The following is a 26,089-nucleotide window of genomic DNA, read 5'->3' on the forward strand; positions in this document are numbered from 1 at the left end:
TGCTGAAAGGCAGAGCGAGCCCCAGTTGTGTCAGGAGGAACCACACCTCACATCCCCAGGGGACAGCTCAAGGCCTCCCTGGAGGCCTGGCCAGCAGGGTTTGAAATGGGCTGACCTGTGGGCACTGCCAGCCTGAGGTGTTAACAAGGGAAAGCAGGGAGCTGCCTGAGCACGGGGACAGCACAGCAGTGCAATGGCAGCAGAACCAGGCTGCTCCAACGGAGCGTCAGCAATGACACCGCACTTGGTTTTCCTAATGGGTGCCACTAGCTGTTTCCTTGAAGGTGCAATGTATTTGATGATGTGCTTCCCTCAAATGACAGCTCTTTTTTATTTTCCTGTAGAAGACACTGAAAGGCAGACTGGTCACAGAGCAAGCATGGTGAGGAGGAAGGGTATGCAAAGTAAAATTCCCTTGGAATTTGTCATGGACCTCAAGAATCTATGATGCATGTACTGTCATCTTGACAGTACTTGCTGTATGCTTGTCTCAAGTATATTACTGAGTTTTTCTTCAGCAACATTAAGAACTTAGTGCAAAAGGCTTAAATGGGGCTGGTTTTAATAAAAAGCAATACCACAGTAGGTAATCTTGTTTGTCCCTCAGTAGACTTTATGCTCCCTATCTCCTGCAAGGCCATATCCAATACAGTTATTTAGCATTGAATTTAGTACACATATCTACTGAAGAATTACAATTTACATCTTCACCAGGAATAAAGTCAGATGAAGGTATATCAAAGTGCATACCACATATTAAGAAAATGTATTTCCAGTTCTTCCTGGATGTCATGAATCTAACAAGGAAGTTATTTGAATTTTTAAACAAACAAGGCCCTTGATTTCTTCTCCTATTAAATGCAAACATTTTCTAATGGGTTGAGTTAAATAAACAAATTGGTGTATCCAGAATCTGCATTTTGGTCACAAGACTAATTTATAAAATTTCTACAGCTTGAAAAAAAACATTAACATGTAAAATGTGGTGTGCCAAACAAAAAAAATAAAGCTATGCCAAAGAAAGACTATATTTGCTGACCGTTTTCTTTGTATCCCATCCCTAGGATGACCTCTGGTGCTCTGTAGTAACGAGTCACTACATAAGGCGTCATCATAAAACTAGTTCCTGCAGTTCTGGCCAGTCCAAAGTCAAGAATCTTCAAAGTGCAGTCTGACTTTACTACTATATTACTGGGCTTTAAATCCTTTAAAAAGAAACATCATATATGACTGCTAAGACAAGCAAAAAGTAGCCTGTGGTTCACATTTTAAAAAGATAATATTGCTAACATTAAATCCCATGCACACAACTAGGTTATTGCTATAACTGCAGCTTTTTTTCCCCTTGCATTAATTTATGTGCATTCAGCAGATTACAGAATTAATTCCTTTATTGTGCTTGTAGATTTATATAGCAATTAAAGAAGGAAAATACAACCAGCATTACAAGATATGTTAGCAATGTCTGAAATAAATTGAGGTTAGTAAGAAGTGTTAGCTCTCAGGAAAGTCTAGAAACTGCTCACTGGAACAGTAATTATTACTACAATGCAGAACACAAGAAACATGACAATTACTTGATTCAATAATTATCTTGATACAAGAATTATTAGAATTATAATGAATGTAAAAGGTTCATTTGCTACTTGAGGTTACATTACCTCTTTTGAATCAATATATTTCTCTGAACAGAAATCTCCATGCCCACATGATTTTAGTTTCCAATTTATGACTTGGTTTTTATATTAAGTTTGGCAACCAAACCCAAAAAGGCACCATTGAAAAACTGCCAAAAATGAACACAATCCTTAAATTGGAGTGGAACATGCTGACATGGCTTTGGATCATTTTGGTTAGCAACATGGTAACTATTCTCTACACTTGAACCCTATTGACAATAGTGCCTTTCCAACATTTATTTATACAAACACTACACTGGCTGTCTCTGTCATCACCTCAACAGTACCTTACACACACCTGAATATCACAGAGTAAATGTTACAGAGTAACTTCAGAATACTTTGTAATCATAAGATCATTCACAGCACACAAGACAACACAGATAAGACTAAGATACTTCCTGTCCACACTCTGAGATTAATGAGAGAAAAACCTGAGATGTGACAGAGGACTACCTCACCTGAGTAGTAATAATTTGATAAGTAGCCCTGTCATTGTTTCTTAAAGACTTAAAGGTGGATTTCTGCCAGATTTAGGTAGTTTTCATTTGTACTTGGATGGCTTTCAGCAATCTCCTCATAATGCTAAGAAAACTGCATTAAAGATAGAGAGGAAACAACAAAAAGAGTTCCAGAACAAGAGAATTTTAATGACTAGTTAAAAGTCTTGCATACATACATATTCACACATGCATTTCCACACAAAGACTCTGCAGACAACTTTAGCTTAAACATTCTCAAATACCACAAATTAATTTAAATTAATTCTATAATGCCTTCTATTATTATTCTATTAATTCTATAAGGCATTCTGGCCATTTAATATGCATGTTTCAGATTCTGCTACAGTCCTTTTTATTATCAGCTTTATTTCTACACACTTATTATTTTCAGGATGTTCATTGCAGAATGCCAGATGCATGCTCAGGGTATTAACTACACTCATCCTCCCCAAAGCTGCAGCATTAACACTCAAAATGTTAAGAGATCTTCTCTTCGCTTACCAAATGTTGTCCATTCTTATTTCTGAACACCATGTAGCTGTCATGAAGTCTAGGATCAAAATGATGAATTGACTTACACTACATTAAAATTCATGCAGAGATGCAAAACCTGCATCTCTTATAAACCTGCATCTGTATCTTCTGTTAAATAAACAGAAACTCAAAAGCTCCTTTGGGAGTGACCAAATTAATTAGGATGGATAAATACAACCAGAACCTATAGCAGAAAATCTTTCACTGAACTTTGAAAATGTAAAATGCCAGTGTTTAAGAAACAGATTCTTGTATGGCCGTCTCCCCATTAGCCAGACAAGGAGAGAGGGACATCTCTGGAGGGTAATTCATGGCTTCTTGGGGCTTTTCTCTTTCTAACAGAAGACTTGTGAAGGGCTTCTGTAATTAGACCCCTTGTTAAGTATTCAAAATTGGGCAGAGTTCAATGTTTCAGAGCCTCCGTGCGAGACTAATGAGCCACTCTGTGTCCCTCCGAAAGTCAGTGAGGCACAACTCCGCAATGCTGATCACTCATCCTCGGACTGTGAAATATAAATGAACGTGGACTTCTATATTGCCTGGAAATTGCTTCTCTGCAAAATGTTTGGAACACAGTAATGCCAACATCTGTTAAAGTCAGCACAAAGTTATGGTCAAATCTTTACCCATTGATATGGCAACTAATTTTGCCCCTACAGCTTCAAGGTGAAGTTTACTGAAACTCTTTGTGTGTGAGCTCTGCCTTGTTCCTTGTGCCTCTAGGTTGCTATTTAAAAAACCCACTTATTTCTATGGTAAGTAGTATCCAGTGCCATAAGGCACATATACAGATTTTTGTGATTTCAGTCATTCAACAAGTTTTGAAAAAGTTACTGAGATGCTGAGATTACCACAGCTATGTTAGAAGCTGAAGAACCCAGTTAAAAAACATGTGAACCTACCAACACCAAAAAAATCTTAAAGCGTTAGAGATCACTAAAGTAGAATATTAGATTCATAGCCAGAATGCTTCTTGGACAGCCAAACTACTGCAGGCTATCTTTAAGAAGTTTCAATAAAGTAATTAGCTTTGGACACTAAGGACTGGTGCCGAGAGCCCAGTAGTGTGGTATAAAGAGTTACCACTGCAGCCACATGGTCTCTGTGACATGTGGCCCTTTGAAGGATATTTTCCTTTTACTCCAAGGTTTTGTTCAGCTTCCTCCACAGAAAAACAAAACTTTGATACTTCACACCTTGAAGCCAAAGGCACAATGCACTCAGGAGGTAAGGCTGTGCCTGAATATCCTCAATCTTCTAACAAAGTCTAAGAAGAAGCTGTCAGCTGAAAATCTACCAGGAAGTCATGCAAGTGAAATGTCCTTCAAAAGCATCTGCACATGTCCTTTAAAAGCATTCATGCATACATATGGTGCTATTTACATAGCAATTGTATTTGGCCTATTTAGGATAGTTTTATCCCTGTATGATAGGAAGCATTTCAAAGTGTTAACCCATATTTACAGAGGCAGGAATTCCATCCTCAAAGATGTCTTTACTCTTGCCCAACTACCTAAGTAGTTACTTCTTTTCTATAAATGTAAAACTGTTTAAATTTATCCAAAACTTCTACAGGATCAATGCCCACTTCAGAGGAGTACAAACCACCCTGAGGCAAGCACACTTTTAGAAGCTCCCTTAAGCTTGTGCTAAGATCGACAGAGAGACTTTCTGACTTTACCTACTCTAGCATGTCCAGACAATACACTGTTTTCCAAAACAAAAAAAAAAAAAGACCTAGGAAAATCCACAGCATTAAACTTGCATATATAGATATTGCAGAGGAAATGTGAAACTGGATGCAAACCATTATTTCAGACCCACATGCACATACATCACAACACCATAGGCTGCATATTTTCATTCATAGGAAATATAGTACCACAATAGTAAGTGGAACAACCTAGTTTTGCTGAGCATTCCCAGAGCAATGCAAAAGGCCCAAGTGACCTATCTCAAACACCCACAAGCAGACCATGCAGCATCAGGTACAATGCCTGGTTGCAGGCAATGGTTCTCCCTCCCTTGCCCATCTCTTCCAACATAGCAGTTCAGTGAAACTGCATGCAAGAAGGAAGGTTTCACCTTCATTCCCTGAGCTCCTCACTGGAATGAAGCAGCTGATGAGTACTAGAACTAGCTGAGCAAAAGGAAGCATTTGCCCATTTGAGCCGTATTTTCGATTCAAATAACTGTCCCTGTTTCCCTGGGGAAAAGATGACCCACTGAACAGGAGTGTCAGACTGCAGATCCAGCTTGCAGACCATTCAACACCCCAGTCACAATGTGGTGGACCACTGACCTGGACAAGCATCCTAACCAAATGCTGTGGCAGTGCACAGAATTGCCATTTGTGATCTGCTTTCCTGTGCATATCATGAGGAAGACTGTGCAGTAAGGACTGAAACCATCCCTCATCACTAAGGTTAATAAAATCTTTTCTATTGCTTCAGAAATGAGACTTTAGATAGTTATTCTTTACTCTACTAGTAAAGGAGAAGAAATAAAATAGGCAGTTCATTCCAAAGATGGAATTTCAGGTTTGGTTACCAAAACAATAAAGGCAGAGACGCTTCCAGATATCCTTTCCTGCCATGGCAACTAAAGTAGAACATTATACAGAATTAGAGGAGGTAATGCAACTCACTGCAAAAATGTTCAGTTTGCTCTGTGCAGATCATTATCAAATCATTTAAACATTCAAAAGGTTCATTCCAGAATTACCCTGAAAAAAGGTGTGATGATTTCCTTTCAATTTTCTCTCCCTGCCAATGGGACAGACTATGAAACGCCCTTCATGCTCCTAATTCTATCTTCTTTTATCTTTTAAATACTCAAGATAAAACCAGAGCTAAAATGCAAATTATACCATTTAGTTCACTTACCCTATGAATAATCCCAGCTGAATGAAGATGTTTGATACCACACAGCATTTGATAAAGAAGATAGGACATTCGTTCATGGTCCAGCTCCATCTGAATCACTTGGCAGAGATTTGCATCCATGAGCTCCATCACTATGTAGCTTACAAAGGAAAAAAAAAAAAGAATAATCAGATAATACTGCCATTTTACTGTATTCTCTCTCTTGCTTGTCTTTTCATATGAATACTTTAAAAATAAATTCTCAGCCTTAGCTCAAATCTGACTTACACATCTTGAAATTCTTCCAGGGATTTTTGTGGTGTGAACACATTCAGTAGGCCGATTATCTGCAGGGAGGGGGAGAGGAAGGGTAATTGTACCACGGCAATAACAAAGTTGCAGAGTCAATATTTCAAAACTAGTTATTATTATTCTGATATGAACCTCCTGGTATACACTGAAGCTCAAGATGCTCAGCAGCTCAACCAGGCCTAACATGATGTAAACAGATACAAATGATTTTGAAAGGAGTACTTCCAGATTTTACAAAGGATAGCCTTCCAGTTAATTCTTCAAGATCTGAAGCAGGACACTGCACTCACATTTTTGTGATTAACGCACTTCATAAGAACAAGCTCTCTGTAGGCTCTTTTAGCGTGGGTTTGGTTCTGAAACGGTCGGCTTAACTTCTTGATTGCAACATTCCGCTCAAGGATGGCATCATAAGCTGCACTGTAATTAAAAATAACATTACTACATCTCTAGTGTCAAGGTCCTTTAAGCTGTGGCAGCTCCAAACATTTTCAGCTACTTTATATCATGTCTGCAGAAACCCCAGATTTTCAGTGTTATCCAGCTTTAGCAATGTGATATAGCAAAGTGCTCTTGCATGCTGAGTGATTCAAAATTTAAAAATATTTCCCAGCTTCAGAGCATTAACACATGACAATCTCTACAATATAATGCAGTGTTTCTGCTTCCAAAGATACAAAGTTCTTGCCACTCCCTGGCACTCAAGAACAGACCATATACAAAAGATCACTTGAAACATAAAAAGCACATCAATTTTACATAAAATCTTCACACTAAAAGGGAGAAGCCAGGAAAAGTAGGTTAAAAAAAGGTCCCATGCTTTCAATTATTTAGTTGCTTAATATCCTGATGACAATAACAGCATCAAAGTCAAGACAAAAAATTGTTAAGAAAGCTTTAACCTCTAGATATCGCTGGCTTTAACTTGGTGAAAAAAAAAAAACATTTTGTTTGCAGACTAATGCCAACATTGTCATACAATTCAGTAACACAGGCTGTTTAACTGATGAAAACTGTTATTGGAGACAACTCCCTTACGTATCACATTTCCAGGACAGGAAGGCATGGCTTGTTTTTCCTGTAAGAGCTAATAGAACAGCTGACTGCCATGCAGACTCAGGAAATATTTATCAGTTACTAAAAAAGTCTCATCAGGGAAAATATTTTCTTGTCTCTTCTCAAGAATGGTACTCCAATCTAATGAAGAGTATCTGCCAGTAAACAGTAGCATCTATTAAATCCAACTCACTACTTTAAGAAGTGGATTGCCTATGTAGTAAGTAGGCTTGAACGATTTCTAATTTATCATCAGCAAAACCTCTAGACACTACTAAAGAAAAAAAAAATGGGACCAACATGTACTAGTAACTTTCTTTAATGTACATTTTCCACTATAGCTGGAATTCTCCCACCTGCACCAAAAATAAGGATTATTTTAGGAAAGGTGGCCAACATGTGACTCCTGTTCTAGTATTTAAACTTCTGCATTCCCTGTACATAACAGCAGCCTAGAGCCTGTTTCACTATCAGGCCATCTACTTAACAGTCCTCCAAATCAAGTTGGATCAGTTACAACAACAACAAAAAAGAAACAAATACAAACCATCACCACTGACAACAAAAACTCCAATCCAAAGAATTGCACTGTATGGAGATACATGGGCAAGATCTAACCACAGGCCTCATCAGTATAAGCTGTGATTTAACTAAAAAGCCTAAATTACACCACTAGCAGCAATTACAGAATGGCCCTAGAGTAATTACATGGTCAGTTTTGGGATCTCTGCTCTAGGAAGGGCAATAAATTTGGAAAACAGGCAATAGTTAACATACGATTGGCCATCAGAAGGACAGTAATAACAGCTAAAGGTTTTATTGGCATTTCTAACTAAACAAACTAGTCAAGCAACTGTCTACATCCTCAGTATGTTAACTCATATGCAAATAAAATTCAGATCACTTATTTTGTTGCTGCTAGTTAACACCAGTAATCTTAATGCCAGAAGTTACAATTTCAAAAACAACTCTTTCTAGCATTCTTTCTTCAAATTTCCATTTGCACTTATTACACTGTTTTATTAATCCTGCTAAAATACAAACATGAATTAAAAACCCACCAATACCACATATTCTCTTTACACTGATCAAGAACAGGATCAAGGTAGTAAAGAGGTGACAGAATTGAGACTACACTCACCCCTAACTTTCTCTTCCTTGATGCTTTTGTATTTTTATGTACCTGGTTTACATCTTAAGAGTTACAATAAACTGCAAAATTGGTGAGGTCCTGTGATATTTACATCTTTCTCAAATATTCAAAAAAGCTTCCAGGAAGGTTAAGCCAACATTTCTCTTTGAGGCAATGCCACTGCACAGGAAACAGTGCCTACAAGCAGCTAGTTGTCAACAACTTAAATCAACTGGACACTTCTCAGTCCACACAGTAGAGCTCTTACTCAAAGAATGACACTGTCAGGTCATACTTTCCCAAACTGCATCAGGCACTTCCATATAACAACTATCATGCTCACCCAAATGCTCACTCACTGGTATCAAGGACTACTCAGATTGTGAAACAAACTCCTAACAAACTTCAAGAAGTGTGAATATTTACAAGCAGCAAATATTATACAGAGTATTTCTGGCTTTTGTTTCACTGCAAGCAGTGTGGTTTAGGATTAGGATTAGTTTCTTTATCCCCCATTAATTTGCAGGACTCAGCACAACTGGCTGGATTTGCACAGAAGGACATCAGTTCTAAAGCTGAACAGGTGAAAAAGCAACAGCAAGCCCTTGCTGAGGAAACATGGTCAGCAGTTACCATTGCTGTTTTGCCTGTAAAAGGTAATTGTCCACACTCCTGGCTCTGTAACGTACAATACTTCAAAAAACTATGTAAAGGAAACCTAAAAGTACATTTAAATTTTAAAGAAACCTTACCATACTATCCCTTGTGCTCCTGATCCTATTGGTTTCAAATTCTGATACCGTTTCAATACGGTGAAAGTTGAGTCTCCAATTTCAACGCTGTAGAAATTGTTGTCACGCTTGCTCCTGCTCATGACGGCAACTTGGTTCGTTCACTTCATCCAAATTTTGCTTCTGGCCTATGAAGACATAAAATTAGAAAAACTAAGATTTTGCAACTATATGTAACCTGACATAAGGCAAAACTCCTTTTAAGACACACAAGACACTTCCCAAATAAGTCCCAAGTGCACATATAAGTTATTTTTTATTGGCAGCCCACAGTCAGTCAAGATAAAGATATTTCAAAACTGAATTGTAAGATATTCCTGTGTGGTTATTACTTCTTCATATTGCCCTAAGTACTGTTTATCCAAGGAAGCACAACAAAAATGTAGGAATTAAAAGTAACACATCCAGAGTGAAATCCCCTAAGGGATCTGCAAGGCTGGATGCAAGTTTTATTCTGAATTCACTAACAGTAACTACAGTTCCAACAGTTCTTCAGGAGACTTCAGGTGGTCAACAACTTCCACTCCTCAGTTCTGTACAGCCTGACACAGTTGTAAAAACAAACATGGATGCATTGAACATAATGCTCCATGAAAATGCAAGTAGCATTTATCTATGAAAGTATAATGGCTAATCTTAAAAAGTATGCACGTTTATAAATTGTTTCACTGACACTTCTTCCTCTACAAGTGAATAATACTAAGAATGAAGTCTGACCAAAAGTCTTCATCCAACTTTAAAATAAGCATGTTTAAAATAGTAAAGAAATCATGTATAGCATTGTTCATACACAAATATGCATATATTTACCATTTGCTTCTGCTTAAAGAAAGGCATGTACCTTTAGCATGTCTCAACAAGGCTGCTCTTTATAAACTTTCTGACTTCAAGATATCTGGAAGACAGCATAATGCTGTATTTCAACACTAATTTTTGTGTCTAATACAGAAAACATTAAATTTATTACTCAAGATACAGGACAATGTATGGACGGTATATGTTAAAAATGTTTTTCCAGTACAGCCTAAATATACTGGAGAAACAGATGGGTTTGGGACATAAAGGTACTGTAGGAAAGAGAAGAGCTAATTCTTTGCTCATATAGCTTTCAATTTAAAAGCCCTACTGAAGGTGCATTAAAAACCTTAAAAATGGCCAGATTAAAAAAAAAAAAAAAAACAAAAAACAACAAAACACAAAAACTTGCAGAGGAAAATTATATAAACAATAGAAATACATTTGGCAAACTTGTCTCTGCAGAGTGTATAAATTGATTGCTGTAGAAGGCAGAGAGAGATGGCTTGATACTCATTCCAGACCCTGTTTCATTCAATGCTTTTTACACATACAATACCACTGGTCAGTGCTCTAAAGGGGCCTCCAGAGTAAGAGAGCTTTAACTCTGAAGAGCAGGCTCTGAAGTGCAATGAATGTAAGGTGTCAGGAGCAGAGCTGGCACCAGCGTGGCTCCATCGAGGCTCACAGCTGTGCAGCGCCCGTGGGACAGACGGTCACCAGGCCTGTCCTCACCGTGTCACTCCTGCTGCACTTGGCAATCTCAAATCTTACTTTTAAAAATCAGCCCAGGCTCATCTGCACTAAGACTCCAAGAAGTTTAGCTGAAAGAGCATGCAATTAAAAATTTGCTCAGCTCATAGGCCCCTGATTAAGCACAGCAAGTTTATGTATACACAGTTAGAAATTCATTAGAAAACTATGTGCTCTCCCCAAGATATCTGAGTATTTACCTTCTGCACAGCACCACCATGAAACAGTATTTTCTTGGCTATGACACCTGCTAGCCTTCACATCAAATACAGACCAAGACAGAGCTTTTGAAACTGGAGATCACTTTGAAAACAATGCATAATTATGCTCAAGGTTACTTTGCCTAGGCAGTGACCTGAATGCATGCATTCCAGACATACAAAGGAACAGAAATGGATCAGGTCTTGTGAAAGAAAGCCTCTCTTACTTTAAATAAGAGCACAAAATATTTTACAACCTCTTTTGCACTTTCCATCACTAGAGATACTGACAATGAACAGGAAAGCTTCAAAGGTTGCATTAAAAACTGACAAAACCCATACATCTGAGAGGTGTCTCTTCTGTTCAGACAAAGAAATGGAACGCCAGCAATAATTTTCCCACTAGGGATATGGAAATAGAATAAGCCAGAATATTGCCAACTTAAAGGGTGGAGAAACATTTGCTCTGTACAGCTCAGTCTCTAAGACTGCTCTTAAGTGCTGGTTTATACCTTCATTAGACAACACAACATGAAAATCCAGGATTCATCCTATGCTCTAATGCATAGTATCTTACTCTAGGAGTTTCCTTTCATGTAAGAAATTATATATACTCAGTTTATTTCTACTTCAGTGAAGAAGTACAGCTGAGCAGATATTTTTCATACCCCAGTACCCTGAAATACAATAAAACATAAGAAATGAGAAAAACCAGAGATGGGAACAACCATCATTAACTGCAAGTTTTGCATTAAATCAGACTTGGCTTTCATGATCATGACTTCTAAAGCAATCCTCTCCTAAACAAGCAAGCATCAAGTGGACTAAGTCTTGGAAGAAACTTTGGATGCTAAGCCAGCAAACAGTCTTTGGGGCATGACATGTCTGAGGTACAACAGAAACACCAACTAACAGCGATCTGTCTACATGTGCTGGCACAACTGTTCTACAGTGAAAGATTACTACAGGCACTGCTCAGAAGTAGGACTCACAAAAAATGAAGACTACAACAGAGATGCAGAAATGGAAGAAGGCAATTTAAAAATAAAACAATTACATATATTAACACATTAAATAGTAATATAACCAACATAAGCTACCTATCAATGCTGATTCAATAACTCTATTTAGAAGGCATCTAACACCATGAAAATGAAATGTTCTGTAGGAATCTGTGGTTGACCTAGAAAAATCCAACAGGTCTTCAAGTACATGCTAGTTTGCTACTGAATGCAAAACAAATGGGACAGTGTATACAAAGCTCTTGCATTAATGAATTTTATTTAATTTGTGAAAATACAGTTCACACATAGCTGATGTGATGTATGCATCATGTGTTTTTGAATGCTTGTCTAATTTTCAGCTGTCATGCTTAAAAGTTCCTGGACACCTGCTAAATGGATAGTGCAAACACAGCCTAGTTTTCACATATGCTTGCTTCAAAGGCTCAAATTTAGAAAACAAAAGAATTGTTTTTGAAGGTAACTTCATAGATCATTCAATTAGTCTCAGAAGTAATAATGGTTTTCATGTTTTGTTTGTCCATGCTGCCCTCGAAACTGAACGTTGTATTTTGCAATACTTCCAGCTCTGTTAAATATTAATGCAGATAAAGCATTTGGAAAAAGGAGTTAACATTAACTGGGTGAAAACTGCAGCAAGATATTATTAAGTCATTACAAATGCCAAAGATGTCTAAAACCCTGAAGCTTTTTCTAAAATGAATATCCTCACTGACGACTCTAGGATTTGCACGGCTTTCAAATTACACTTTCACAGATCAGATGGTTTTAAGCTGAACACCCTCCACAGAGTTGCCCGAAGTACTCCTAATGCTGCCGCGTGTTTAAGGAGCCTCCAGCTGCTGTGCCTCTCCCCTCTGCTACTGCACACCTGCATTGCACAGAACCCTGCCCTGCTCACACCACGCACAGGACAAGTGGCACAGCACAAACTGAAAGTCTACAGCTCTGATCTCAGGTTGCAACTATTAAACAAAACCACAAATATACTGGAGTGATTCTTGTATAGCTCAGGTCGGAAGTACAGCGCAGGTACATTGCTTAAAATAACTACATTTTAACGTATCTTTTGTCCACCAAGAAGTCAATCTTCACTTGTTACAGATTCAGTAAAGCCAAAGTGAACATTAAATCTCAGTGTTCACCAGGAAAAGAAGTACTGAGGCTGGGGAAACCTGCATAAACATGACAAAGGCACTTTTAGATTTCTACGTTATGACCTGCCTACTGCTTTCAAGTTCAAACAGAAAAGGGTAGTGTCACTCCAGTTTGCTCAAAGACAAGAAATTTAAGGCACATTTAATTTTTTTAAACTTTAGGACAGCTACATTTTTTATAGCCATTTATATGTGGAGAATTCAAAGCCAATTACTTGATTTCCCAGAACCTGTTGAGGATTTAACAATAAACAGATGGTGAAGCAAGTCTTTCTCCACTAAAGATGGTAATTTCAGAAAAGATGACAGGTTTGATATAGAAAAATAAATTTGGCTATAAAGCAAAATATTCCTGAGTACAAAACAGCAAATGAAACTTAATAAAGTGTATTATGGGCTGTTTAAATAAAGGTATTACTTCACTGGTTTGGCAAACATTGTTGCCAGATTGATAAATCTCTTGCAAAGATTTAGAGCTCTCTGTGTTAATCCAACGCTGCCCTTGGTACAATTTAACAGGGAACAACTACATAGAGTCCTGAATTAATAAACAATGAACAAAACCCACTAATATGAATGCAACCTTTGCCATAATTTGATGTTGCAGTTTACAGGTTCATATAATGACTAACAACATGCTCCAGCTGGATCAGATGATGACTTTTTCTAGTCATCTAGGAAACTAGATACAGTTTTCTTCATATGTATCTGCCATTTCACCTTATTAAGATAGTTACTGTAATTTGAGGAGTCTGCTAGAAGGGGAGGACATACAGGGAAATAAAGCACTCCCTTCTCCACTCCAGCAGTCTTTTCTTGGCCACTAGTCACCTTATTACCATTTCCATAAAATAGATGATCATCTATTTGAAAGTAATTGCAAATTTGGACTGAACTTAATGATGCAATCCAAAAGTCACCTGGAGGCCCTTTTATAACAAGGAGGTGCCTACTACTTAAAAAGCACAGGTTCACAGTGTCTGACAATCTGATTTTAGTCTTCATAACTGATGTCTTTCCCCAGATTCCAGTTCTGTTTGGAACAGACAAGTAATCCTATTACCTTACATAGAGGGAGCTTTCTTGCAATGCTCAGCTCCAGATATACGCATATAAAAGAGCCTCAAGAGCCACAAGGTCCTAAGAGTTTTTACCCTGATTAGTAGTGACTGAAGAGTTTTTCCAGATCCTGAATCAAAACAGAAATAAATATTTAAAATTTACCAAGGAGAACATGAAGACAAAAATAACAACAAAACAGAGTCTGAATTAGTAGAGGAAGATTTGGGTGGTTTTTAACCCCATCTACAAAACATACAATGAGGATGATGGAGATTAGAATCCAAGTGCCCTGAGGATGACCTGAGGATCTTCTAGGAAAACACCAGAGGTACTGATAAATGTTACTCAATTTATCAAAAATTCTTCAGCAGACTCCATGCTCAGCCCTCTATTTTTTCCTCTTACAAAAATAGGTCAACTTTTACCTTTTACATTGTTGTAATAGAATTTGAGGGGCAGGAAAGGAAAAAACTTCTTCATAGAAAAAACAACTAGCAACTTTTTCTTTTTTATCTAAATTAAACTTAGCGAGCTTCCTGTATTTTAAATCTTCCCCACCCTAATATTTATGTGCTTTATAAACTACAATGGAACGGGGCAAAATGAGTCCATAAAATGTCATATCTACTGAAAGCCAGCTTCCAGCTCAAAGACAGACTAGGAGTCATTAAAAGAAAACATACATACATACAAAAAAGGACCTATCCTTTTTATCCATGCAAAAAATGCATGTTTTGATATTCATCTTAATTGAAAGCAGCTGACTTGCTGCTTTTTTCAGTCACTTCAGTCAGCCCATGAAGGGGCTGTGCCAGCAGCTACAGCACCTGGGTGGAGCACAGGTAAACTGCCTGATCCCCAGCCACCACTAACACTGGGAGCTTCCTTGTTTGCTTTGAAGGGAGGGACAGGAGAAGGGAATTATTACTGACAGCCAGGAAAGAGGAACATACTTATTTCCCAAGCAGAGCTTCCAGCAGCAGCTGCTGGCAAATGCAGCCCCTTGAGTATTCCCTTTTCAGGCTGTTACTCACCCTCTTGTGAAAAAGCCAATTTCACTGACACTGAGGACAGACATGTTCTGCAGTGTCACTGAAGCAGGGATGCCCCAGGGATTATATTTGCAGAGTCAGTCATACAGATAGGAACTTGAAGCTGGCATGTTCTCCAGCGTTTCCCCTGCCAGACTTCTCTGATCAATACTATAGCATCTAATCAAAAGTAAATGTTTCCACTAAAGATTGTGCTTTTTTGGGAACCTCACCCCAAATGGTTTCAAAACTCACAATAGAAGGTTAATAACAAAATCAGAAATTAGCTCAAACAGCTCATTTTCAATATAATGTTTTTTGCACCAGTGCTGGAACTCCCTGCATCAAATTACATTAAAATACTATTCAGCCTGAAATAGCAATCACTCACAGGTGCAGTCACCAGTGCCAAAATATTAACAGCTGAACCTGAAATTAGGGAAACCTGAAGTTGGAGACAAGGATTTTTGTATAAGGCAACTGGAACTTGAGCTTTTCGCTTCCATGTCTCAGAACCTTGGAACAGTCTGACACACTATCAGAAGTCACTAATGACTCAGGGGCTGTTTAGCTGTAAGGAAAGACCTCCAACTGGCAGCAATAAAAATTAAGACTGTAACTAGCAAAATACTGGTAACTGTCTATAAACAGGTAGTGTAAGATCACATGCAAACATGCAGAAAGCCACAAGAAACAACTCCTGTTGATAAACACTGCTCCAGGTGAGCCATTTCCTGGCACTGCTGGGGCAGCTGGAAAGGACAGAACCACCCAAGCTCCACCAGCAATTTCACACACTGCTCCCCATGGAGCAAAGGCAGAGTCAGCACCTCCACATCACATTTCCCTCAGAAGCTCAAAGCAAGCATTTATGCAAACCAACACACCAGTATTTTCTCATCCTGCCTGCTGAACAAGGGTCAGCTGAACTGCTGAACCTGCATTCACAGCTTCTGAGTACCCTCTATATAAAAATCAATTTTACCGCACATTTCTAAAGCAAATTGTGAGACATCTCTTGCAAAACACCCAAAATAAGATAATAATTTCTGGTACCACTAAAGCATTAGCTTTGTTTAATATCAAATTCAATTCATCTGAGAAGTGAATTCTTTACAGTCAGATAAAACACATCACACACCTTGCACAAGCAGGATAATCATGAATCAAGTAGCAAATGCACCACAGTAAATTGCTTAAAAACAATGTAAGTTTTGCAGTGATTCTCTTTTCAAAACAGACATTTTTTGTTTTTTATCAGTAAACTTCATATTGAGAGAGGATTTCACTTAATTCAACTTAATTTAAAAAATGCATATAATAGTCATTCATGAAAAGCTAAAGCATTGTTTGTTAATGGCACAGGACAATTAAAGAGACTGCCATAAAGCACAGGAAAAAAAGCCACGTGGGCTGTATGTTTCTGTTTATCTTACACATATTACCTAAACCAGTCAGGTAACTGATTCACTTCTGGCACTTCAGGCTACTCAGTTTTATCTCTCTTTACAGTTGTGACTAAAGCAGCTGGTCATTGAAGAAATTCAGGTGGTCATAGAAGAAATTTTCCAGACTTTTGGTTTAGAGCCTGCCTGCCAAATTAGGCAAAACACACATTACAGCCACCAGCAGCTCTAACTTCATCACATGGGAAGTTAAACAAAATTAAGATTCAGAAAACAGAAAAATGAAAAGGTAAGTCAAAATACAGAGACTTAACAGTAGCCTGAGGGCAAGGAAAGAAAGATGCATAGGTGAATGCATGCTATCAGCTCCATGAAAAGGTGAAAAATTGTGCTTGGGTATCTACCATTCCTTCAGCCACTTCCCTATCCCCTCTAAGCAAGGAGAGTCTGCCAATTTGTGACAGGAAAATGAAACCTCACATTTCTTCATCATCTGTGATTATTACACACCAAGTGCTATCCAGATTTCCAGGTTTATGAAATATATTATCTTTAAAGGCACATAATCTAAACATGAAGTTATCTCTAGAGAAAGACACCAACATAAATACTTAAACCTCCTGAAAGCTGCACTAAGAGTTACAAAGCTTAAGATTTACCCAAACTTTATCTGAGGCTTTCAAGTTGATTTTGGTGATAGACACAGTCCTGGTAATCCAAATCAGCAGCAAGTAAGACAGCAACACATACAACCTTCCAGCACTTCTCAGAGTCAACTCCTACAACACAGCTGCTCTGGAATACCAGTGCCCCCTCTCTGGAAAACCCTCACCTGTGGCCAACAGCACTTAACTAATTCTTACCAAGTTACAGATCACTTCTAATCTAGTTTACTACACTGCCACTCTGCTGCAATATGGTATTCTTTATTACATGTTTTTCCAGGAGGCTGTATTTTGTGATAAGGCTACATGTGACACAAAGTTCAACACAGGAGGTTGTACAGTGAAATGATGTATTTGTAATGGAATACACTGCAGAGTTCTTATATTCTTAAATATTCTTCTTTTATTAAGTCATTAGACATCAGCAGAGACTGTTTTAGAAAAGTATCTTCCATTCCCTTTAAAACAGGTTTTAGATTCAAATGCCAGGAAGCTGTAAATGAGGCAGACAGGCTGCAGCATGCAACACTAACCAGCCTGCAAACAGGCATTTCTAATGATGGAGATTCTCATCCTACCTTTCTTCTTGATTTTTTTTTTATTGTCTCCTGAACTGTGACTTTAATTAATCATGAATAGATTTATTAGGTAGCATTTTTCTAGAACAAGCATTATCAGAATGAATAGTGCTATATCTACAGAAAAAATATCACTCTGCAAACTCTGCTGTGCTACATTTGATAGGAGAGCATCTCTGCAGCTTCTTCAGTGTAATGCCATGTGAAGCTCCAGAACAGATTGGTTCCATGATGAATCCTATTACCACAATATATAATAATATAAGATGTTGTGTCTTCCAGGTCAGTTTTGTCACAGAAATCATAAACCACAATAGCTTCAACAAAAGAAAATTTGTGTAACTCTACATTTTGGTAAAGAAGCTGTTATGACAACAGATTAAAAGACTATTCTTAGCAAAACTCTCCTTTTCAGAAATAATAGGATAAGACAAGGATCTTTCAATTCCTTAATCCTTTTTCAAATAAAAGATTATAGAAAAGAATGGTAAATGGGGATAAAACCAAGGTATGCATGTTTTTCAAAGCTTAAAATATTCAGGTTTAATGCAGGGCAATATTTGTCAAATTAATTTGTTTTGGTTTTTTGTAAATACTGTTCTTAAAATCTGAAATCAGTGAAAATTCAGTAAAGCAACAGTTCAACAAACTCTTCTATTGCAATCATCCAATTTAACTGTCAGAAGTGCAATAGAAGTGCCTGCTGCTGGACCCAGAAAACACATTTAATCATAATCATGCCTAAAGCATGACTGAAACTACTGCATTCTAGGGAATGCCATTCCATATTGCCTTATGTAGCTCCCTTTTGGTAGAATCATGTGTCATGGCCCATTCAACTTATTCAGGTACTTGAAAAAACGTAACCATGTATAACTTAAAATTGAAAAGGAAAGAATAAATTACTAATCTGGGCACAACACTGTTTCAGCTGACTACTTAAGGGACCACTAATTCCCACCATTCCACAAAGGCCTGCCTTCATATGGTAGCTCTGTACATCCAATGACCACTGGCAAAGCAAAAAAGAGGCAAACCATCAGCAAAATGAACCAGTGAATATAACCCAGACTGCTTCAATGAGATTTGCAGAAGTTTAGAAACAAAATCCTACCCTGAGAGTAATCCTGGAGTGGGAGGAAATGCTTGTTCTTTAACCTCTTTTTGCAGGGGGAAAAAAGCATATAAATCTAAATGTTTCAGCAAAAAAACAAATTAAATCGTTCTTTAATTGTTTTAAAGGATGACAGCAAACAAAAGATACCAAGTGACCTAAAATAGTAATTCAATATCAGTGATCAAGAGGACAATAGCTATAGAACATCAGAGGAAGGAAGGATTTGGGTAACAGCTGGGAAAAAGTTTTCGGAATGTTTTAAAACTACATTAATTTTAACCTTTAATCCCAGCTACAAAAACATAGAATCCAATTATGAATGTGCTAGTTTTGTTAATTCATGCATTTATCTGTGAAATACAAGCAGATTAATGTGCTGTGAAATCCCATCTAAAGTATTTGGCATGAAATACCTCTATAATAAGAGCTTTAGAATGGAACAAAACTCCAGCACATGACAACTTCAGCACTAAGAATTCCTTCAGAGATACCTCTTGTAACACAATACAATACTTTGCACAATAATTTCTTGGGAGTGGGGTGGAAAGGAAGGCAGCACATTTCAAAATAACGCAACTACTATCTGGGTAATTTGTAGGAAACTACACCAATACTTACTAATTGCAATAGTCTGATATGTTGTCCGATTTCTCTTAGACTTCAGTAGTGTCTGATGCTCTGCCCCAGTGTATGGGCTTTGCATGGCCAGGTCTTGGTAGCAGGGGGACTACAGGGGTGGGAGAAGCTGTGAGAAGCTGCCAGAAGCTTCCTCCATGTCCAGCAGAGCCAGTGTCAGCTGGCACCAAGACGCACATGCCACTGGCCAAGGCTGGCCCAGTCAGGAGTGATGGGAACACCTCTGTGCTAACAGCTTGTACTGGGCCTGCCTGAGCTGGAGCTCCTTTTCCCACAGCAGCCCTCACAGTGCTGTGCTCTGCACTGGGACCTACAAAGGGGTTGACAACACACCTGAGTTCTGGCTATTACTGAGCAGAGCTGGCAGCATCAGCTCTCCAACATTCCCCTCATCAAGGGGCTGGCTGTGGGCAAGATCCTGGGAAGGCACACAACTAGGCCAGCTGACCTAAATTAAAAAGAAATATTCCTTACCATATGGCAGAAGTTCCCAAAAATAGTAAGAGTTTGAGAATTTCCATTCTTTAAATAAGAATATTAGCCTTCAGAAGTACTGCTGAGCACCATACACTGGCACTGGTGGATAGGCCTACAAAAAGCTGTGATCAGAAATTTTCTGAAGAAAACTAAGAAAGAATTTCAAATAAACTAAAATAGGAGGAGAATAAAGTAGCTCTCATCACATCAAGGTTTTGTGATTTTCCCACAATGCCATGCTAGTATTAACAAAACCTTTTTATGTCCAATATAATCTTATTATAAACTGAACTGTCTTTTTCTTCCACCATCTCGACACGTAAGTGGCACAAGAACCTTGTAATGTTTAAAAAAAAAAACAGCAAAAGAAACCTTGTCTATTGTTCAACAAGGATGAGTTTTGTACTGCTGCAACTGTGCAAACAAAAGTCACCCACTGCTGTAAGGCTCCGCCGCTCATTAAATGAGCTACTGCCGTGCACAAGGACCTGCCTCTCTCCGTGTGTCTCCCAAGTATTCACTTCTTGGCATGAAATGAAACAAGTGAACCTAGCCCACACCTTGGTAATAAACCTTTTTAGGTTATCATGTTATTACTCCTCCTTCTGTGAAGGTGACCAGGATGTTTGAATTTGTCTTGAATTTACCAAGATTTATGCTGGTTGGCATGTCAGCCATGGCATTCACTTTTACTGTTTCCATAGTAAAACTTAACATTAGGATTACATCTTCAAAACTATGTATTTTTACACGGTACAGCAAGTAAGCATTGTGACTCGTACTTACTCCAACATCATCTTAGGTGTTAAAGCTACTAAAGAATACATCTAGGATTCTCAAACATGTGCCATCCCTAACACCAGATTTCCTACACAATTCTCTCAAGAGTCACACATGAGCAGCTGCATTCACATATTAAAATACTACAGGTTCATACCAGGACAGCTGCTTTGTTATAAGATACAAAACACTTACTCTAGGTTGTAACTGTCTGTATTGCTGACCTCACTTTCACTAAGACTTCTGGTTGGTTTTGCTAAATAGATAAATACGTAAAAACTTAAGAGAAATGACTGAGATGCAGGACATCTTCTCAAGGCAGCACAAGCATTAAAGAGAGATCTATGGATCTATAATGGCCCTTTTCCTTTCTCCCAGCTGCCATTAGTCCTGCCACCCCTCTGCAGTCATGGACCGCTATTGTGACCAGCTGGAACTCAGAGCTGGTTCGCTCCATGATGCCGCTTGCTGGGATAACCACACTTCAGCTAAGCATAAGGAACCATCACCCACCCAGCAGATCAAAGCCCTGCAGCAGCAGCTGCCAACTTGTTCCTCCAACACAGAAAGCAAGACCTGGACCAACTCGAGCTGCCTACCAGGCTGTTGACTGCCTGTTGTTTCTTTGGTTGCTGATGGGTTTCTAAGTTCATCATAGTGATCACAGGCATGACAGGTACCATAAGCCTTTTTTTTTTTTGGCCTTTGTGCTAGCCTGGAAGCACTTCTGGCCCAGTCAGCTGGAAAGTTCAATGCAGAACAGAAAAATCCATATTGCCACCATCACACTTGAACTAAGATGCTTATCACATCTCATTACTTTTCCCTTCACAACTTCTAACAGTTCTGAGCAACCTGGTTTACCTAAATCACTGTGCCTTTGTTTTGCTAACTTCCTCAAGCTACTTGGAAAATAGAAGTTTTAAAATCCATAAACAGTAGAATTAGAATTTGGCTTGGAAGCAACCTCTGTAGATCATCTACAAAACAAGCAGAACTTCAAATTTGTGTTTCCCTCAGACTGCTGTGGACCTTGTTGAGTCTGAAGTCTGTATGGATGAAGACTTCATGGCCCTTCTGGGCTCTTGATCCATAAGAGGGGCTGACTACTACACTAAGACATTAATTCCCTCATAACCTACTGAAGCTTCAATTTTTATGTCTTGCAGCCATTGATTCATTCAGAGGGGCAAGTGGCTCCACCACCTCTATAACCTCTTGCTTAAAGCTAGTAAAATGCAGCAATTATATTCCCCCTGAGGTTGCAAACTCAATCTTCTATGCACCCTCAGGTACTTGAGCCCCCACCCACCTGTGGAACCCAGGGTTGGATTCCTCCATGTGTCTCTCCCACAGTGGGGGTGTGTGTGATCCCAGCAGCCCTGCAGGAGAGTGTCATAGCTGGGAACTGTTCCTCCCCAGTACCTGCTGCTCAGGCCCTGCCCCTTGCAGCCCAGGCAGCAATTACCCTTCAGGGCTACAGGGGCACAGTGTTGACTCCTGCCCAGCAGGAGCCCCAGCTCCTCTTCTGCCAGCAACCAACAGCTGAAGAATCAGTTTCATTTCATAAACCCGGGCAATTCCATGACTTTTGAGATTCCAGTGAGAAACAGGATACCCCCTGCTCATCATTCTTATTTCACAAACATCGGAACACCAGACTTGAGACATCTCAATTTTTGTTCTGCAGATAAGGAGAAAGGTAAATGTTTGAATGGATACAGATTACAATGATGGGACACTTTAGCCATAGTTCAAAGAATATATACTGGGTTCCTGCACGCTTTATATATATACATGAAAATAAAAAAAAATCTTAATATAGCATCAGTAAAGTAATGGAAGGCTATTGGAGTTTGTGTGCTTGTCTTTTTTTCTTTAATACTCAAAAATCAATAATTACAGCAAACAGGCTGTCCAGTAGCACTGTAGAATCAATGCGTGCCCTTTTGGTTTAAGTGTACACACAAATGAGCTTGTAACAGTATTTCCTTTGTTACCAACACAACTGACCATTGAGCTGAAGTATATTTTTCTGTCAGTCCTCATTTTACCATTAGTCTGCAATATTCAGCTAAGAATGATTAATAAGCATCCCATCTGTTCACATATCAAGTAGCATTTATCCAACAATAAAAATGACAGTATGGGCAACAATAATTTTAGTATCAAGCTTGAACAGAATCATTTTGAACAGAAAAAGAATCAAGAATTAGTCCTTAATAACTTAAAAGAAAAAATCATTTCAAGTTAAGGAGAAATGTGTAGCTATTAATTATAAGCTTAGTACACCAAGATCATTATCTCTTCACACACAAGAATACCTTATAAAGTATTTCAGAACCTATGGCAAAACTGTGGTGAATTTCACGGCAGGCAAGCAACATAAGTAGGCTCAACTGGATTTTTAAAGAGCTTTCAAATGCCAAGGATCTTTCCATAACATAAACGGAAGCCTGTTTCTGCAGGTTTTGAATTAACGACTAAGGGATTTCTTAAAGGAACCATTTACAGCAATAAACATTTAGCCTTCATTAAAAAAAAAAAAAGGCTCAAAACAAGATTGGTCTAATTTCTAAAGTGGATCACTATATATATTGAAAATAACTAATACAGTAAAACTCTATACATACATGGTACTTTTAGTATCAAGGAGAGGGATTGGGAGTGTGGAAAATGAAGGTTAAGAAATAACACACTACACTTTTCAGGGGACTATTAAGAAGGACATATGTATTTGTCCAGAATGCTGGATCAATTTTCAGAAATGAGGAGCTAAATGTGTAGTTTCCATGCATCTTTTAAACAATGAGCATCCAAATAATTTAGGCAGCTGAGGAAGGATGAAAAAGAAACCAAAACACATATATATAGTAAATAGCCATTTCAGGTAAATAACAGGCAGAAAATAAATTGTTACCACTGTGCAACATTTATTCCTTAATATTTGCATATCAATTCTACTAAGGCGTTTGCAAAGAAGGTTACACCTGCACACCTAATAACACCCATCAAAAGCCTTGGTCCTTAAAGAGCAGGGTTAAAAGAAAAATACAAAATCCACACACAACAGGCAACTTTATTTTTGCCTAGAACACACAGTCCAAAAACTACAGGACCTGGAAGCCTCTTAGATCACCTTACTAATATTTGATTTAGAAGTCTCCATGAAGTATATGGTAGCCCACAAGGTTACACTGAAAGCTTATGCAAGCCAGTGGTCCAAAAACCTTGGCACTTTTGCAGTGGAAGACATTAAAATGCTTTGTTTCAGAGTACAACTTTGTACATTCTCTGCAATTAGTTTGGTTCAGCAGATACTTCTCTCTCTGTTCTCCTATCCCACTTTTCCTAGCCTTGAAAATCATCAAGATCTGCAGGCAGTCTGCAATGAGTCTGGTCCCTGCCCTGCCATCCATCCCATGTTATGCATCCTACTGTCAAACTAGCCTGTATTACACATCTCTGAACCAAGTGGTGCAAAAAGGGAAGATGGCTGTGCCGAGAGATTGAGATCAAAGCAGGGGACTATTTGAAATTCAACATTTCTATTAGCTACTATTAGAAGAATCAAGAGCTTCCCTTCATTATATACAAGGAACACTCAAGTAAGTCAGTGAAATCACTTTGACAGCACCCTTAAATAAGTTTGGCCCAGATTCATTTCATGTTACAGTTTAAACCATTTCCAAGTTCTCTAACACACGGAAATGCCCGCAGACACATACTGAAGCATGTCAGTTGCTATTCTGCCCTGGAAGTGCATTTGTTGGCACCTCCAGAACTGAGACCAGGTCTCACCTGACCTGCAACACCAGCACTGCTTAAGTCTCCACACCTGCGAGTAAAACCCAGCTGCAATGAGTAGGCTTGCTCAATTCCACATGCACATGCCCTAGGGCAAGTAATACTTTCCAGCCCCGAACAAGCATAACACCCTTTGTGTTTGTATTATCAGATAGGCCAAAGCGTGTAGGATTTGTCTTGTCGATTGCCTGAAAGCCTTCAGTAAGCCTGTTCTGTACAACAGTGAGATTCAACACCACACCATATGTGCAAAACCATTCTTGTAGCTAGGGAGTGGAACAAATAATCAAGTGTTTTTGTAGGTTATTAAAGCAGCTCAGGTCAAACTTCACTGATAGAACTGCTCCAGGCAGAAAGGCATAAAGAAACAGGAAGGAAAGCTGGATGTAACGACACAGAAATCAAAAGCAAAAGAAATTCTGCAAAGCGATAGCTCACCCTCTTTGAAAGAAATTCAAGAATTAAAAGGCAAAAAAATAAAAGACATTGCCGGTCACCCCCAGCCTGTGCATCTAGGGCAGTTATATTATCTCAGAAAAGTATTTTTTGCTTCAAGAGGCATTTTTAAGAACAAGGTCATGGTAGGGCCGCATTCCCACCACCCCGCCCTATAACGCTCCTTCCCCGAAGACGGAGCGGCCAGCCCGGCCTGCCCGGGTGCCCCCGCTCCCGGGAGGAGGAGGAGGAGCCCCGCGCCGAGCCTCCTGCCCCTCCTGCCACACCAACAAAGAGGTCCCCGCCATTATCCACCCGCACCTCTCCCGAGCCCCGGCCTCGAGCAGGCACGGAAGGTCACCGGGCCGGAGTGCCCCGCACCGCCGCCCGCCCCCGGGCAAGGGCACAGCCCGCCCCGGCTCCCTTCCCGCCCGTCGAAACGTAAACAAAACCGCCCGGCCCGACCCGGGCCGGGCCCCGCGGCGCGGCCGCTGTCCCGCCCGCCCCAGGACCGCGCGGCCGCCCCGCTCCCCTCCCCTCCGCCCACCGCCGCTCCCGGGGGCTGCGGCCCCGGCCCCGCTCACCGACCACCTCCTCCGGCCTCGGCCGCTGAGTAATGAGCCGGGCCCGGGCCGCGCACAGGCTCCGCGCTCCGTCCGCCGCGGCTGCGGCTGCGCCGCCCCTGCGCTCGCCCCGCCCCGCTCCGCCCGGCTCGGCGCTGCCCCGCTCCGCCGCCCGCCCCGCGGCCCGGCCCCGGCCCCCGCCGCCTCCAGCCCGCCCGCTGCCCGCTGCCCGCTTCCCGCTGCCCCCGGTCCCCACCGCCCCCGGCCCGCCTGGCTCCCACCGCGTCCCTGCGGGGCTTTGGCACCCCGGCTGCCCGGAGCCGCGCATCCCTGCAGGGAACCAGCATTGCTCTGTCTCCTCCGCGCCCCTTCCCTGGAGCAATTCCTTTCCTGGATTACGCCTGGTAGCCAGACCTCTCTTCCTGCTGGGCTTTTCATGAAATATTTGCATGTTTTGAGGCCTTTGCCCTGGCGCTCTGTGCCAGTGCGCTGGCACCCTCCTTGGCACCCTGGCATGGGTGCTGCTCGCTGACATCTTTCACGGCCTTGGCAGCTCCAGGCTTCCCGCTGCAAGCCTGGCATGGCAGTGCTTTACCTCGTTATTGGGCTTCTGGAGTGGTGTGACATTTTCTCGTTCTGTGTCTGTTTTGGTGCAGTTTTTCCTCTAAATCTTTAGGGGAAATCTCTTGACTTTTTCATACCGTTGCCTTTGGTTTCTGGCACCTGACATAAGT

At 40.0% G+C, this 26,089-nt stretch overlaps 1 protein-coding gene across 3 annotated transcripts in view; it reads right to left on the minus strand.

Moving 5' to 3' along the window:
- The window catches only part of MAPK8 (mitogen-activated protein kinase 8), a 39,046-nt gene extending 13,614 nt beyond the window's left edge, over window positions 1–25,432 (minus strand). For all 3 annotated transcript variants that reach the window (XM_053983537.1, XM_053983536.1, XM_053983538.1), the window contains exons 1-6: window positions 25,377–25,432; window positions 8,833–8,999; window positions 6,183–6,312; window positions 5,869–5,927; window positions 5,602–5,740; window positions 1,040–1,205 (exon numbers count right to left, since the gene is read on the minus strand). In XM_053983537.1, the coding sequence (XP_053839512.1) occupies window positions 1,040–1,205; window positions 5,602–5,740; window positions 5,869–5,927; window positions 6,183–6,312; window positions 8,833–8,954 (616 nt within the window). In that variant the 5' untranslated portion in view covers window positions 8,955–8,999; window positions 25,377–25,432. The remainder of the gene's footprint in view (window positions 1–1,039; window positions 1,206–5,601; window positions 5,741–5,868; window positions 5,928–6,182; window positions 6,313–8,832; window positions 9,000–25,376) is intronic.
- Window positions 25,433–26,089: the final 657 nt, after the last annotated feature.

Source organism: Vidua macroura, chromosome 8 (genome assembly GCF_024509145.1).
Source record: "Vidua macroura isolate BioBank_ID:100142 chromosome 8, ASM2450914v1, whole genome shotgun sequence".
NCBI classification, from domain to species: domain Eukaryota; kingdom Metazoa; phylum Chordata; class Aves; order Passeriformes; family Viduidae; genus Vidua; species Vidua macroura.